The sequence below is a fragment of the Ctenopharyngodon idella genome, chromosome 1, assembly GCF_019924925.1.
Source record: "Ctenopharyngodon idella isolate HZGC_01 chromosome 1, HZGC01, whole genome shotgun sequence".
NCBI classification, from domain to species: domain Eukaryota; kingdom Metazoa; phylum Chordata; class Actinopteri; order Cypriniformes; family Xenocyprididae; genus Ctenopharyngodon; species Ctenopharyngodon idella.
The window spans coordinates 1848079-1866403 of record NC_067220.1 but is presented as its reverse complement, the minus strand read 5'-3'; the positions used below and the strand labels follow the sequence as shown (position 1 = coordinate 1866403).

Here is an 18325-nt window from a genome sequence, read left to right as displayed (position 1 = left end):
TTAAAAAAATGAATCCATATGACTCCAGGGGGTTAATAAAGGCACATTGACATGCCGTACAATGCGTTATAGTGTAGGACATAGCGTAGTACGTCATGGCATAGTGTAGTATGTCATGGCATTGTGTACTACGTCACGGAAGTTAATGCTTTTTGGACGTACGTCAAATGCATAAGACTGTCGTGCCAGAAGCTCATTATTTTACTTTATAAAGTTTTAAATAAGGATATTTGCCTTACACAAATGCATCAATTCACTTCAAAAGGCCTTTATTATGCCCCTGGAGTCATATGGATAAATTTTTTTATGGATGGATACAGTTTTTTTTCTTCATATTTTGGGCAGCCATTCACAACCATTATAAACCTTGGAGGACTAAGGATATTTTTAAATATATCTCAGATTGTGTTAGTCATATAAACCTAGGATGGCTTGAGGGTGAGTAAATCAGGATAATTTTCAATTTTTGGGTGAACTATCCCTTTAAATCATTATTCATCTGAGATGAACAACAGTAAATTAGCAAGTAAATGTTTATACTAACAGAGGATCAGAAGACACTGGTTCATCACTTAATTGAAGGGGTGGTTCCATGGATCTGTAACTCTTTAGAGACACAGCGCTGGGTTCTGGAGACTCTGATCTCTGTCTCTTCCTCCTGCTGATTCTGACAAAAAAACAAAACAGCATTTTAGACATGTAAGACATGTTTATCCATCAAGTTGTAGCTGTAGCAGTCGTAGCCTAATGGTTAGTAAGTCCGACTGGTAACCTGGTTCGATTCCAGCACCGGCAGGAAATGACTGAGGTGCCCTTGAGCAAGGCACCTAACCCCCAATCTCTCCCTGGGCGCCACAGCATAAAGGCTGCCCACTGCTCTGGGTGTGTATCACAGTTTGCAGTGTGTGTTCACTACTCTGCTCCTAATGTGTGTGCACTAACTTGAATGGGTTAAATGCAGAGGACAAATTCCGAATATGGGTTACCATACTTGGCCTTCAAGTGTCACTTTTTTTCGAAAAACAAATTAAGATATTTTTAATGAAACCTTAGTAATTTCTATGCCTTCATTCAAAGTCCATGCCACCAAAACTCTAAAGATCCATTAAGGGTCTTCCTAAAGACTAAATTAAATCTTTTATATAAAATGATTGTATCTCTTCACAAACCTTGGATTAAACCACTTGATTCATATTGATTAGTTTTTCAATGCATTTATGACCCATTTGGATCTTCAAAATGTTGATACCAAGAACTTTCACCAGAAGGACAGAAATCTTTCAGGCTTCATTAAAAATATCTTAATTTATGATTCAAAGATGAATGAAAGTTTTGCCTGAGAGAGAGAAATGACAATTTTCATTCTTGTGTGAACTATAAATTTATTAACTCTTCACAATAAAAACAATAACTATAATGATAACAACATTAGTGTCCCCATCAACAGATTATAAATTCTTGTTTATTCGTCATCTGCCACTTTATACGCACAAGCTATTTAAAATCTGTGAATTTAGATTGGCTGTCACTGATTTTATTGTTCATCAGCTGGACAAAAATCTTTCTGAAAGTGATTCCGGTGACATCGTTCCTCTGTGTCATTATTGTTATATTTGTGGTGTGGACTTCACTATTCTCATCAAAGTACAATTATTTATCATTACAGTTATCATCCATATTGTGAACAGGCCTTTACTGTACAGTTTCAATAACAGGATTCAGTCAACAATGAGGAACAGTGAAAGTTAAGGTTCGGGGAAGTGATTCTGTGCCTCTCTGTGAATGTATCAACAATCACCAACTGCAGAATATTGTAATGCACTGTAAAGCCACTGTGGATTAAAAACATGACAAATGCAAAAATGGCTAATGTGTCACCTGGGATCAGACGTCTTGGTTTCATCACCGGATGCATTGCCGCTTGATCCAGCAGATGGGGAACTCATTTTAGAGGGCCTGTCCTTCTACTTTCATTTATCAAACAGTGTTGAGAGATGATATCAGACCTTTTATGTGGAAATACAGATATAAAAAAAGATACAGTAAATTTGTGTCGGTCAATTATTCTGTTCAACATAATCGGTACAGCAAATAAAATGCTTTAACCTACTGTTTACTGCAGTACAGATACATTAAAATACCCTTAATCCACTGTAACTGCAAGGCACTGCAGTCTAATTACCTTCTATAATATAACTACAGTACATCATTGTTGTTCAATTAGGGTATTACAGCTTAAGTTCATGCAATACAAATAGCTGAATTAATGCAGTTCAATTCAATAGAGCACAATTGCACTGAAAAAAGAACTAGACCGTAATTACTGAGCAAATGAAGCTGTTGTCTTAGTAACTGGCATGTTCAAAGTGAACAGAACTGCAGCTTTGCTATGTTTCTGATCTGATTGTGTGATGATCTCATTTACACTCTATAATGTGACATCTTCAATATTTGTCAGTGATGTTTAATTTCAAACATAAATTTCATCATTTTAAAACAGTTGCTATCGTTCAGATATTTTTATTATATTCAGGTTCATGTAGCCTAATTATTCATCACTCTTTATTCAGCGTTTAATATTTGTTACAAGAGCTAGAAACAATACACAAAATATTTATAAGTAGTTTGCAACAATTTACAGCAGTTTTAGTATTTTAGCACTATTATGGTAAGTTAATGGTTAAGATATGATGTACAGTGAGGATTTTTAATTACCATGTTAATGGATAATACAAACTATGTTCTGTTAGTTCATAAGGCATGAACTAATTTGTATAAACTGTGAACAAATACTTTTAACCATGTAATTTTGAAAATATATTAATAAATGTGTAACTATATAGTAAAATGTCTCCCTTGACTGTATGTGATATTATTTCCGTATGTATGTTCATGTTGTGAACTTGTGACAAAGAGTATAAAGACACGGAGGTATGGGCATTTAATGTCAAAATATAGGCCTACATGTATTTAATCATTGCAAATCCTTGAACAAGTGAAACATGCATTTAAGCCAATGAGACATTTAACAACAGAAGGTGTATACGGTGAGTGTATGATATTTCTGTCATGATGTGGTGAAAGAATTTATATTTATATATTAATATTAAGTGTTTATCTGCTATAGGCTATTAAATCTGTTCACGTCTTTCACATTTTATCATGAAAGATTTTTTTTTTTTTTTTGCATTTGTCAAAGAAATTTATCGTGTTAATATTAAATAAAAATTAATAAAAAACAATTTCGTTTTCAGGGATGTAAAGACAGGTTTTTCTCCAGAAATGCCATGATATGGGCTTATAATTTTTAAGTGTTTTAAGACGATTATTTGTTGTTTGCTTGTTTTTATTTTATTATGAGCAGTTTAAATATGTTTTAAACCTATTATTTTAGAAACGTTTTTTTTTATATATATATATTCTATTTGTTTTCATACAGAGAAACACACGTTTCACTTGTTCAAGGCTTTTTTTTTTTTTAAATGGTTATTTTTATTTGACATTAAATAGCCTACGTTACATAATCTAAGTATTTGTAACAATTTGAACATGAAGGAAATAATACGATCAAATCTACAGTCAAATGGGAAACACTTTACATGTTACACATTTATTAATATATGTTTGAATTAATACAAAAAAACTTGCACTTTAACACTTTAGTTAATTGTTTACTTCAACGATACTACAACTATACAAATTTTTTTTTTTTTATTAATTCAAACATATATTAATAAATGTGTAACATGTAAAGTGTTCCAAATAATGTAGAGGAAATAATACTATCACATTTAGTCAAATGGGAAACACTTTACAACACACATTAATTAATTAATATATATATATATATATATATATATATATATATATATTTTTTTTTTTTTTTTAAATAAAAACGGCATAGGCTATAGTTGTAGCCTATATCCTCGAAGTATAAACTACTGTGTTTGTATCCATTCATTGACATTAAGCATGACCAATAGGCTGTTTTAAAATTTTGCTCTTTTTTAAATCATGATATCTTATGCATATTATATGAACAGAAAAGTGACTTTATTTAAAAGTATTGTTGTTAAATATTGTAGACATCGATCCGATCAAAATCCTCTAAAAACAACTTATATTTAACAAAAGAAAAAATGACATGTATGGGTAGCGCAAATATGACTGTTAAGCCCCGCCCCTCACTTCCGTTCTGTGGCTGCGGGTCTGAAACTGAAGAATTCAGCACTGCCTTAGTTTGTACTGTGTCGAATGTACCACAATTAGCCTAGTTATTTTTGTAAGGGCGAGTCATGACAAATGATGAATCAACTAGCAGAATCGACGCTCACCGTTCACTGTTGTTTCTGATTAGGCCTAGTCCACACGTACACGGGTACTTTTATAAACGGAGTTTTTCCTCCTTCATTGCACTCGCCTCACGTAAACAAAGGAGATCTATATATGTATGGCAAAAATCTCCAGTTTGACCGTCTACACGACAACGCTGTAACCGGAGTTTCTAAAAATCTTCACCCTGGCCAGAGTTTTCAAAAAAGTTTGGTTTCGGTTACTGGATACTGCGCTTGCGTGTAGACGAACGGCCAAACCACATGAAAGTTTTGGAAATACCCGTGTTCGTGCGGACAGTTAAACTGTCGAAACATAAGGAACACAAACCTAAATAGCAGCTCGCTTTATATGACTGATAGTTTACATGAAGAATAAGTTCTTAACTTACCACAAAATATGCAGCCGTTTAAACAAAATGGCTTCCGAATGGCGTAGTAGCTTATTTTCTTCTTTCACTTTCGTTTTAACTCCACCCACCCCAAGTACAGGTCTCTGCAGGAAAGTGATAGGAGTTACCAGATCAGTGGGCGGGGTCATAAACAGAGGGGCGTTTTTGAGAGCTTTATCTGGTTTGTGCACGTCAGAGTGTAAAAAAATAAAAAATAAAATCGCGCTCCCTCTGTGGCGCAGAGCATCAACACAGTCTCAGGTACTTACCATAGCAGTGACTGAACACACACAGGCAGTATGAATGGAAATTAAACAAAAGGAACAAAACACAAGGAAAAAATCATGTGGTTTAATAAGTTAAATAATAGCTGTTTTGCTGATAAAGCATAATCTTGATTAAAAATCATGATTTTTATCAAGCCAACATTAAAAGTTGGCCTAAGATATTTTCCCCCATCCCATTTCTTGATCAGCATGTGTTCTGATGTCCTCAATTACTGTACAGTATCATTATGACACATACAGAGAATCCATTTAATATCATCAGAGCTTTCAGAAATGGATCAGTTATCATCCTTCAAAATGTTTTTTTTTTTTTTTTTTTTTTTTCACCCATTTGTCTGGGGTAAAACATGGCAAAAGAAGAATTAAATTAGTTTGAGTTGACAGATCTGCTTGTGGTCAAATAGTCACCTGCGTGCGTGTGTTATAACTTGCAGTCGTTCCATGCGTCCCTCGTGTGTGTCAGACGTTTCTCTCAGTCACGGCTCACAGCGGTCAGATGATCCAGACAGACTCCAGCCGTGTCCCACAGAGAGATGACTGTCCTGGACACATAGACTCACAGAGACCCCCGTCCAGCAGCAGAGACTCCAACAACACATCCATTCAGGACATGAGAGAGGAACCAATGTAGATGAAGAATGAAAACAGACTGAGAAATCAGAAAGACACATGAAATGGAGCAGACAGTGTGTGAGTGTGACGTCTGTCCACAGTGTGCAAAGATTTATTGAAGAAATCCAGTAACCCAGTGTTACACTGCAGATGTTACAGTAAAGAGACATTTTCACCTGTTGCTTCCACTACTGCAATCTACTGAAGTCAGACTGATTCAGTCATGTTATCGGTTGTTTAGTAGAATAAAACCTGGAGGTTTCATTTAGCTCTTCCTATATGAAGCACATTTTTAGATTAACTGACCAAATGTTTTGAGAAATCCATTCCATTGATCATGCTAAATGATTAAATGTAAATGATCAAGGAAAAACACACTGACTTAACAATTGCTGACAATCCATCAGGATGAAATTGAGCCTGTGGATCCTCTGAAACAGTGAGGACATCTACAGTAGCTTTTATAAGATCACAACAAATGAAGAGCCAGAGTGTTTCTACAGACCATCACCTTTGATTCACTAAAGTCTCCACTGATTCACACAATAACAACAAATGATACCTGATACCTGTGTCCTGCATTCAAACCATTCATAGAAGGAGTGACAAAAATCAGAATAACAAAACAATTAACTAATGAAGAAGTAATGAAACATTAACCTTATTTCCATAAACATTATTTCCCCTTTTGATAAAAACCTTTGCATTTAATAAATGAAATATAAAAGCTCAATTACCTCAAATGGATCAACATAATCTCCCCTGTCTAACAGAGCGTGTAAGAAGCATTATTCTGTGATAGTTCATCATGACTGTGTGAGCCTTCACAAAATATTGTGAAGGGTTCAGTAATTCATTCATTTAGTGTAACTGGTGGATCATGATGACAAGTGTGACTGATGTAGCTGGAGTTCACAAAACCAGTTAGAAGAAACTACATCTTCTGCGTTGTGTAGATGTTGAGTGGCATTGGTCCCTTAAACACGGGGTGAAACACCCTTAAATGTCCTGTCTCTCCTATGCAATCATGGAGCAAAAAGGTCCCCAATGCAAAAACAAACACAAATTAAGTGAAAAAGATTGCTTTAAACAAGAAAATGGTATAAAATAGAAAACATACTTGATATAAAAAAGCCCCACATGTTCTGTCTAGTAAACGTACAATATGACCACCCACATTTAGATAAAAGATAAAAATATAACTCAAATAGTAAAATTACAAAAACTAATAAGTTAATTAAAATAACATTATAAACATGAGTTAAAGGGTTAGTTCACCCAAAAATGAAATTTCTGTCATTAATTACTCACCCTCATGTCATTCCACAGCAGTAAGACCTTCATTCATCTTCAGAAGACAAATTAAGATATTTTTGATGAAATCCGTGAGGTATATGACTCATCCATAGACAGCAATTTAACGACCACTTTCAAGGTCCAGAGAAGATTACGTATGAACGGCTGCTCATTATTGGCTGCCGCTGCACATGTGAGCAGCACGACGTATGCGTGTGATGTTGACGCAGGAGCCGGCCAATAATGAGCTGGCAGTCTGACATAGAACCTGAAAGCACTGGATGTAAACAGCGTAGAACAATGACACAGAAGAGAAGAGATTGTTGAATAAAGTTGGAATTTTTTTTTTGTTTTTGTGCACAAAAAGTATTCTAGTCACTTCATAACATTAAGCTTTGTCCACTCCACCAAAGCATTTTTTCCAGCAGCCATTGCAGCCAGCAGCCATCATTCTACTCAATATATTTAACAATATAATTTCTATATCAGTTACATTAGCAATATGACAGAACATCTGACAATCACATCTCTTATTTGCACCTGTGGAAGTTGCTCTCTATAACTCATTGACGGGGAACATTGTTGATGCGCTGAACACCACTGTATTCAAAAGAGTGAAACACAGCCAAAGTCTACTGCTCTATATTTAATTGGCAATGATTAATATCCCTGTGAACAGCAGAATTTGATTCATTCATTTTCTTGCAACTGTGACTTTGTATCTCATAATTTGAGAATTTATTTCTGGTAATTGTGACTTTATATCATACAATGTGACTTTAAATCTCAGATCTGCAACTACTTCTCACACTGCAAATTTATATTACAATGTGACTTATTTTTCACAAAGCGACCTCATACATTACAATGTGACTATAGCTCACAACTGAAACTTTATTTTTTTGCACTTGTGACTATTAGTTGATGTCACAATTGTGAGACAGTTGCAATGAAAAGATTTGAAATCTCAATAACCTTTGTGTTTTTTTTTACTCTGAGGGGGAAATGTGTCTCTGTGGTTCATCACAGCAGGTTGTTAAATCTGACACAGAGACACTGAAGATTCAGGATAAACCCCAAATCCAGCATAGAGGGGTTCAGTGAATGTGGTGTTGAATGTGTGTATGTGTGTGAGTGTGTGTGTGTCAGAGACGTTGTAGAAGGACAGAGTGCCGGCCGACACATCCAGAAAGATGCCTATTCTACCAGAGCGGGCTGAAGGGCCAGATACATCAGTGCTGTTATTATTGAACCAGACAGTGTAATTCATATCAGAACAGTACATACTCCAGGACTGTTCATTGAGTCCAAACCAACAGTCAATCCCACTTTTCCTGCTGATTCCTTTATATGCCACTGCTACATGACCGGATCCACTCCATTTAACCTCCCAGTAACAGCGTCCAGTCAGACTCTCTCGACACAAAACCTGCTCTTGGTTCTCAAATCTCTCTGGATGATCAGCATATGACTGATGCTCCTTCACAAATGTTGTTTTTCTGTTGTCCTCAGACAGGATGAGTTGAGTGTGTGCTGTGTTTGGATCCAGTGTGAGATCACAGGCATCTGAACACAAAAAGAGAGAGGAGAACATCAATGACATTGTTAAATATGCACAGATGTATTTTTCTTTCAATGATTGGTAGAATATACAGTTAGTAGAAATCATTATCCACATGGAATGTTCTCATAATGATGCGTATGCATGTGTGTGTGTGTGTGTGTATATGTGTAGAGAGAGAGAGAAAGAGAGAAAGACAGGACTTACATTTTCGCAATCCTGGTCTGATCCTGATATCTCCTCCATGGTCCAATCTATACAGACACACACACACACACACACACACACACACACAAATTATATGATATGTGGGAAGATTGTTATAATTGAAAATTATAACAATAATTGGGGGGAGGGGGGGGGGTCCTGCCCCTTTGATCGCGAAAATGAAAGTGCCCTTTCAAAAAACAATTGATTGTCTCAATACATACACAGACTCTCCACTATACAAAACGATCATCGCTATGATTCTTCTGCTGACTTCACACTCCGAATCACTATTCCTGTCAGTGTTTGCTTAGTAATTTGATTATGAATTTTTTTGCAGGGTTAAGGGGCACTTAAGGGGTTGAGATTTTTTTTTTGTGAATATGGCCCATGGTTTTGCTTCTGTCACATGAACCACCGCATTGCACACCAGTGTGCTCCAGACCAGAGACAGGATAGTACAGAGTCAATTATGCCTAAGTCACACAGACCACAAAACATTGCAATCAAACATCGCAAACAAAAGACAACAAAAAAGTGTTAAATAAGTACTGCAAATTGTGATAGCATTTAACTCTTTAATACTACGCTCTCTCGAATCCTAGTAGGACTTTAAAAATATATTGTTGTGGTATATAGTTGTAGTAATTTGGTTTTTCTTCAAGTTAATTTGTATTAGTCCTCTAGTTTTACACCCTCAAAATTTGACTGTTCAGTGTTTTTTCTTATGAAAGATTTATGGATTAAAGCCAGTTAAAAAAAAGTAATGATACCATAAAAAAATATTTCACTAGCAATTTCTTAACAAAAGATCCCTCTTAGGTGACCTCCATCACATACAGATATTTGAGTCATTACTGCTAAACATACTTGAGAATCTGCAGTGAGCAGTTTGGATCATTTAGTTTGTGGTTGAGCAGCTTGACTCCTGATTGTCCTGGGTGATTGTAGCTCAGATCCAGCTCTCTCAGGTGTGAGGGGTTTGAACTCAGAGCTGAAGACACATAACCACAGCCTTCCTCTGTCACCATACAGCCTGACAACCTACAGATGAACACACACAATCAGATCATCTGCAGACACACATCAACACTATGACCAGCTAACCGTACATTATCCCTTATATGTTCTTAAATACCTCAGTATCTCCAGCTGACATTTTGGACTCTTCAGTCCATCAGAGAACAGCTTCACTCCTGAATCCTGCAGATCATTGTTACTCAGATCCAGCTCTTTCAGGACAGAGTGTGAGGATTGAAGAGCTAATGACACAATTTCACATGACTGACCAGCGAGATTACAGCCAGCAAGACTGAAAGAGAGTAAAACACATTAAATTTAATTCTTATCCTCATTCTTCACCTGTATTGCCATATCTTTTTTTTTTTTTTTTTTTTTTTTTTTTTGTCACAATTTAAGACATTAAGACATGATTTAACACTCACAGGGCTTTTGTGCAGTTGATCATAGCTGGTATCAGTCTTCTTCTACCCTCGTCTGATGTGTTGTATTTCTTGAGGTCCAGCTCATCCAGCACCTCCTCTGACATCTGAAGCATGTAGGTGATTGTTGAGCAGTGAGCAGGAGACAGTTTCTTCTCTGAGTGTTTGTCTGATTTCACAAACTCCTGAATCTCTCTGGACAGAGTCTGATCTTTCACCTCCAGCAGACAGAGGAACAGATTGATGGATCTTTCAGTGGAGAGTCCATGTCCATCTTTGATCTTCTCTTTAATATACTGTGTGGTTCTCCTGATGCTCTCTGAGCTGTCTGTGTGTGTCAGTAGATCCTGTAAGAGTCTCTGATTGGACTCCAGTGAGATGCCCAGCAGGAACCGCAGGAACAGATCCAGGTGTCCATTTTCACTCTTAAGAGCTTTATCTGTTGCATCCCTATGCAGATTATGCATCACATCACAAAACTGTAATATGTCAACATTTTTTATAACATAATGATAAAATACATAGAAAGCAGCGAGAAACTCCTGAACGCTCAAATGAATGAAACTGTATATTTTCCTCTGATGAATCACAGATTCCTCCTTAAAGATCTCAGTGCAAATCCCAGAATACACTGAGGCGTCAGTGACATCTATGCTGCTCTCTTTCAGGTCCTCCTCATAGAACATCACATTGCCCTTCATCAGCTGTTTGAAAGCCACTTCAGCAAGTTTCACCATCACTTCTCTGTTGGACTGCAGGAGTTTCTCTGGATCTCTCTCTTCATACTTCTGATTCCTCATGTTGATCTGAATCAGCAGGAAGTGGATGTACATTTCAGTCAGAGTTTGAGGGATTTCTGCACTCAGATCTTCTTTCAGTAGCTTCCGAAGCACAGTGGATGAGATCCAGCAGAAGACAGGTATGTGGCACATGATATGGAGACTTCTTGCTCTTCTGATGTGTGAGATGATTCTGCTGGTTTGATGTTTGTCACTGATTCTCTTCGTGAAATATTCCTCCTTCTGAGGCTCATTGAATCCCTGAATTTCTGTCAGACGGTTGATGTATTTGATGGGGATCTGTTTGGATGCTGCTGGTCTGGAGGTGATCCAGATGAGAGCAGAAGGAAGCAGCTCTCCTGTCATGAGCTTTGACATCAACACACCCACTGATGATGTCTCAGTCACATCAGAAACTTTCTGAGCATCTGAAAACATCAGTGTCATTCTGCTTTCATCCAGACCATCAAAGATGAACACAACTTTACACTCCTCATAAATCTTTGAGTCCAGATCTTTAAGTTCAGGATGAAAGTACAGTAGAAGACTATGAAGACTATACTGATGATCTCGGATCAAGTTCATCTCTCGAAATGGAAGCACAAACATGAAATCTACATCCTGATTGGCTTTTCCCTCAGCCCAGTCTAGAATGAACTTCTGCACAGAGACGGTTTTTCCGATTCCAGCGATGCCTTTAGTAAGAACAGTCTTGATTTGGTCTTTCTCCTCACATCCTGGTGCAGGTGATGCTTTAAAGATGTCATTGCAGTTGATTGGAGGGTCTTGTGAGTGTTGTGTTCTAGCTGTCTTCTCCATCTGTAAAACCTCATGTTCTTCATTCACTCCTTCACTCTCTCCCTCTATGATGTAGAGCTGTGTGTAGATCATGTTCAGGAGGGTTTCATTCTCTTGTAGTTTGGTTCCCTCTAATAATCTCTCATACTTGTTCTTCATGCTGGTTTTGTGCTGGTCTTTGACTCTCTGCAAGTCTCCAGTCTCCAGTGTGTGTGTCTGCAGGACTGCTTCAGTTTTGTCTTGCCTGATATGGATCTCAGAGCGGGATGATGTGGATGGCACAGATCTGATCACAACATACAAAAGACACAACATCAACAAAATTTTTGAATGATAAAGTTCACACAGCATTATAATCTAAATATATTATATATACTTTCAACTTAAATTTTCTAATCTTAAAACAGTGCCAATTTTAATCCTACCAAGTGTTCAAGGTTTGTTATGAGGATATTATAGCCCTGTTTCCACCGCAGGAACTTTCCCCAGGAACTAGGGACTTTGGGGTGGTACTTGGTGTGTTTCGACCGCAGGAACCAGGGTCTAAATAAAGTTACAGGAAAAAATTCTCCCATCAAATCGTCCCTGCTTGCAAGGTAGTACTTTTTCACTGGAAGCACTGAATATGCTGATTGGTTGAGTTCACGCAGCATTTTGATTGTTTGACTCCAAGCAGCATTTTATTTCAACCACCATTTTTAAAAGTCGGTTGCGGTGTGTGCAGTAAGAATTGTTTGCTATTCGAATCAACATTGAAGGTTAAAAATATGACAGAAGGACCGAAGATGAGGTTCAGGCTTTATTAAGCTTATATGCGAATGATGAAATCCAGCGGGAACTGTAAAGTCGCGTGCAGTCCAATGTCACCGGACTAATCTTCACGGTACTTTAGACTGCTATGGAAACGCAGATAGCAACAGTTCCTGGAACCATGTTACGGGTAATTTTGGTGAAAACGAGGCTTATGTCATCGATATCGAATACTAAGGCCAGAAAGATAATGCTAACACTTTATTTTAATGTCTTTTAACTAGTTGCTTATTGGCATGCATACTACTAGAATATTGGGTATTTATTAGTACTTATTAAGCACATATTAATGCCTTATTCTACATGACCTTATTCTAAATTCTTAATCCTACCCAATACCTAAACTTAACAACTACCTTACTAACTATTAATAAGCAGTAAATTAGTCTTTTATTGAGGGTTGAAGTTAATAGTTTATATGTGTTCCCTATACTAAAGTGTTACCAAGATAATATTTAGTACCAAAGCTGACTTGGTACTCGGCACTGCAGATTGGAACCTGATTGGAAAGTCTCAACTTTAGCAGTTATGTTTACGAATGATAATAAATGTTGCAAGATTATGTAAAATAGAAAATAGGTAAATAGAAATAGGTCTAATGTTATTCATGTCCTCTGGAGCTAAGTTAGGTATCTTTAAAAGTGGTCACAACGGCATGCTTAAAATCTAGAGGGCATGTGACCTTAGTCAGGCACTTGTTAATAAAAAAACAGTAAGCTGGGTAATAGACATTTAGAGATTTGCTTGAAAAAAAAAATGACTGGGAATAACATCATTAGGAGAAAAAGTAGATTTTAGTTGTTGTTTAAATATCTTTTAGAGCTGATGAGGTGGTGGGTTCTAACTCCCTACGAATTGAGACAGGAAGATCAGATGGATCATATTCATTTGAATAATCTGGGAACACTGATCAGTGATCTGGATGAAAAAAAAACAATGAGTGTGATTAGTAAAATGATCTAAATCTCACAGTAGTAATTTACATTATAATAAAGGTTTAAAACTTATGAGGATTCTGCTCTCCTTTTGAGGGGTGTGTCTGCCTCAAGGCCTCTGGTGAGAAAAATTTCCTGCCCCAAAACAAGTGTGAGCCTTGGGTAATGGGATCCTGCTCAACCAAAATTCTACAACTTAGATTTAAATATTTCTTTGTTTTGGGTATTTAAAGGAAACTGGCAAGATATTTATTGGGTTTATAGAAATGTATAAAAAAAATACAGCTCAGGGTTGTGTGAGTCTCTCAAGAGAGAGTTTCTGCACACAAAAACACTCACATACTACTATTGGTACACATATGTCACTCTTAGATTCAAAACATTTTAAATAAAGAAATTTTCACTGCATCAGCAACTACACAATCACCATCTGTTAAATAAAACGACATGCAGCATATCATCAATTTTTCTTGATCTCCTGAACTTAAGCAAAGGCTCTACTCTTCAGCGCAATAGTGACCCACACAACTCAATTTTACAGTAAACTACTGGCAACAGTGTTGCCACTAACAGTTTTTTTAACTTACAGTTTGTTACTGTTAAAATACATTTTGTGGGTGTGTCTTTTATCTTACACCTTTAACCCTTTCAACCCCACAGGAACATCCTCTAGTGTCCACACTACAAAGAGTAAAAGTAACATTGATGCTGTGTTGCAGTGAGATAATTAAGTTAATATGTAAAAGATGATTGAGCATAAATGATGAACACCTGCTGTTAACAAGCAGAATCACTGAAAAGAGGAACAAGAACGAAAAAAATGTCTTCCAGTCGTTACACATTATTGCACTTATTACTGACCAGTTGAACTTTATTTCTACAGAAGATCTTATTGAGAATTAACAGAAGTTTAGATGTTGAAGTTTTTTTTTCGAAAATGTTTGGTTTGATGTCACCATTGATGAGATGAGTGTTTGCTTTAGTTGAGCTCTTGACCCTTGACTTTTTATACATCAGTTTTTTGTTTTTTTCTCTGGCTGCTTAAACTATTTTTGCAAGCCACATTTGTTATAGCAGAAACAAATGTGGAAAAAAAAAAATCACTGAGTGCTGATAGTTGTGTTGATGAAGATATAAACATAACATAGTCTCTTGATTCATTGAACTCATACTGTGTTTAATCCCTTGTGTTACATTATTAACAGACTAAAATTTTACATTATCACCACTGTGAAGCCACAGCAAGAGTTCCAACAATAATCAGTTTAAAATATATTTTTTTTAAACACCATGCACAAGAAACAGCTGCATCATTATTTAGACACACAAATATCAGAAATCAGCAGATCAATCTAAACAATGGTGGCAGTAAAAAAGTAAATATACATGAGGTTTGACTGCACACTCACTTGCAGAAAGTTTTTATTGACCAACGTTTCGTTGTTTTCACAACAAACAAAAAACCTGATCAACTTCATGTTGGCTTTTTCCTCCCATAACAAACATGTTTTATAAACACTCAGTTACAGCAGCCAGAGAAAACTAATGTTAAAGAGTCAAAAGCTCAACTAAAGCAGACACTGGTCACCATGATGGTGACTGAAGTTAGTTGTAGTTATTGTGTTTCTGCTTGTCTCTTTTCTTTGTTTCTCTGTCTTTCAGTGATTCTGCTTATCGGGTGTTCATCAGTGTCTGAATTTACTCACTTCTTTTCATTCACTCTGTCAAGTGGACTATATTAGTCAACTAATGTAGGGAATAGTAAATGAGGGTATAGGGTGTGATTTAGAACACAACCCAACGTGTTGCTCTAGGTAGCTTGAATGCACTGCAAATTCATTTGAAAGCATCTACCAAATGCATACATGGGTATCTTACTGTACCTGGGGTCAGAGGTCATGGCTCCATCACTGAAAATAATGGGGTTGCGCATGGACTGGTCACTCTTCATTGACACACAGCTGGATCCTGCACCATACTCTTCTTTCTCCTTCCTGTCCTCCTTTATCTCCTCACAGTGATGCATTTTGGATGTGTGTTCCCCAACTCTTTCTCCTGATTTAAGTCATTTAATTGCTAATTACCTTCAAAAGGACAATAAAAACAAATTTACAGTAACACTGACAACAATCATGTTTCATCTCTCAGATTCATGGAGTAAAACAGTACTTTTTAAGCTCCATTGCTCTTTAAAATCTTTTGAAGAAAGCTTTCGTTTTGTGTCCATCATTCAGCCTGTTTTGAAGTGTATCTTTCAATCCTCTGCACAGATTCCAATTCACAAAAAAGAATTAACAGAAAATGGATCAGCACTGAGCTCACCTGAGTTCATCATGAGATGTAAGACAAAAAAAAAAAAAAAAAAAGTTTTCAAAGATGAAGGCATCATTATGATTTGCAATACAAAAAAATGTGTTCTTAGATAAGGGAATTATGTTTTGTTTTATTGTAAATCAATTACATAATGCTAAACTTCCATTATACAAACTACTGGGAGACCACAGGATATTTATTCACTGCACTGTATTAACAAAAAGACCGATAATATGAAGATTTTTATTGTAAAGTATTTTTCCAAAAGTAATTTTAAATAGTATTTTTGCACAGACACTGTAGTGCAGAAACCTCTATTAGCTCGCCATGCGCACTCACTAGATTGTCTCATTCTAGCCTTCATGCTGTCTTCATGCGTTACCTGAAATTCTACTTCCTACTTCTAAAGCCATACAGTAATTATGAGCAAGTCATGTTCAAGTGTTGCTACACACATGAAAGCCAGGTTTATTGTAGGTTCATTGCTTATTTCAAATTCAAATAACATGCAATTATACAGGTGTAAAGAAGTCTAACATGTGCACAATCATTCATTAAGTGGCATGGCATCTTAGAAGCCATTGGCACAAGCTGCTCTGCTTAGTTATGTCACCATAGTGTGGCACCTTCAGTAGTGACTGATGAGTTGAGCAGCTGCTGATCACCCAAAACACACGAAATCTATCATTGGGCATTATGAATACCGCATTACGTAACAGTCGTATTTCTATTATAGCCTGCATTGTGATAAAGAATAACTTCTGAACTTACCACAACATGTACCGGAGTTAAATACGCTGGGTGTGTTTTGTTTTATACCTCCGGACTGGCGTCGCTTCCGTCTTTTCTTTTACTTTTGTTTTCTGGTCACATACGCGGTGACTTAGGGTGTGTTCCATTCAACCGTCAGTGCGAAGTGAACTTCACAGGGTATTCCGCCATCTTAAACGAGATTCCAATCCGAAAGAAGCGTAAATTACGTGTTCAGTTAGATCTCCAAGGGCACTGCAAAAGGCATAGGGTGAGGGTACATCGATGGGCTAGAGAACGCCATCACAAGTGGAGAGTGGAATTTCACCACCTGTCATTGCGTATTACCACAATCGTCTACTGCAAGAATTTTAAATGAAAAAAAAAAACGCCGGAAAGGAACTATCATGATTATGTTTAAATAAGAAAAGACACATTGTAAAATAATGTTTATTTCAATATTTAACATGCAACAGACATTTATCACTTAGCATAGTTCAGCTTCATGTATGACTATTTATAGGCTATTAAATAAATTAAAAATAAATTAATACACATATAGACTATTATACAGCCTACATATATTAGGTTACATGAACTTATGGTAATTTATATTAGATGAAGGCCTATATTATGTCATACCTTAAACTCCTCAAGTGGCATCTGTGTTTGATGATGATGTTGCAAAGTGTTCCAAATTCACGCATTTGTCAGGTGAAGTGGACTTAAACAGATATCCCATGCTCAGGGAGTAGGGAGCAGTGAACGCTACGTAGGTAGGGACCCTTACGCAAAGAAAATATATTTCCTTATGAATCAATATAGCCTATTAAATTATTTAACTGTATCTATATTGAAAATATACATAATTATATATTGTGTTAATATATAACAATATATTGAATAATGCATAAGGAATTGCCGCTTTTCATATATTGAAAAATGTGGCAATATATTTACTAATGTATCGTAATGAAATTTTATATTCAGTAATAGGCTACACTTCATACCATATAGATGTATATGTGATCAGATATGGTACTCCATGTGTATACATTTATTGCACATATATTTATTCATGCAGTACACACACACACACACACACACACACACACACACACATATATATATATATATATATATATATATATATATATATATATATATATATATATATATATATTCTCCCTTATTTATCAGTTTTTTGACATTACACATTTTAGCACAGAATCCAAAAATACTTTTGTGACTGTTTTCATGTCATAAGCTGTCATTAGATTACTGTGTGATTTTTTTTATTTTATTTGTGGATGTCCCAATCTATGGAGCCCCCAAAGGGACATGGTTGAAAAAAATTGGGATGGGAGAATTTTTTTTTTTTTTTTTCTCAAAGCTTTTGTGTTCCCTCGCAAAACTTTTGCACTCTCTCACAAACTTTTGCATTCTCTTGCAAAGACATTTGCGTTCGCTCGCAAAACCTGTTGTGAGTTCAGACAAACACTTCCTGTTTAATTTTCCCATGGCAGTGGTTCAGAGAGCTCTTAACAGTGGAGTGGTTAATAGAGATTTATTTTGAACTTAGACTCAAGTATAAAGAAATATGTTCAATACTTAGCTCAAGGCACGGTTTTGATGTAAGTGAAAGACACTTGAATTGGATAAGTTCGGTAAAGTTGGCAACATATTCAAATTTCCCGGATCAATAACTTGTGAGCTAAACGTTGCTGAAACACAAATAACACCTCTTTTCATTCGTAGTAACATAGACAACGAGCTACAGCCTAATTTTCCTCAAAACGAGCCTTCCTCCGC

General features: G+C 36.3%; 1 protein-coding gene across 11 annotated transcripts in view; it reads right to left on the bottom strand.

Annotated features, from left to right (window-relative positions):
• LOC127503480 (NACHT, LRR and PYD domains-containing protein 3-like) overlaps positions 1-18325 on the bottom strand; it is a 106515-nt gene that overhangs the window by 52155 nt on the left and 36035 nt on the right. For 3 of the 11 annotated variants that reach the window (XM_051877576.1, XM_051877419.1, XM_051877496.1), the window contains exons 1-4: positions 5419-7941; positions 4724-4827; positions 1879-2006; positions 545-667 (exon numbers count right to left, since the gene is read on the bottom strand). In XM_051877576.1, coding sequence (XP_051733536.1) covers positions 545-667; positions 1879-1946 — 191 coding nt within the window. In that variant the 5' untranslated portion in view covers positions 1947-2006; positions 4724-4827; positions 5419-7941. Of the gene's footprint in view, positions 1-544; positions 668-1878; positions 2007-4723; positions 4828-5418; positions 8485-8686; positions 8734-9556; positions 9731-9824; positions 9999-10131; positions 11992-15333; positions 15535-16534; positions 16806-18325 lie in introns of those variants that run through there. The other 8 variants (XM_051878359.1, XM_051878113.1, XM_051878199.1 and 5 more) reach the window with 6 other exon arrangements.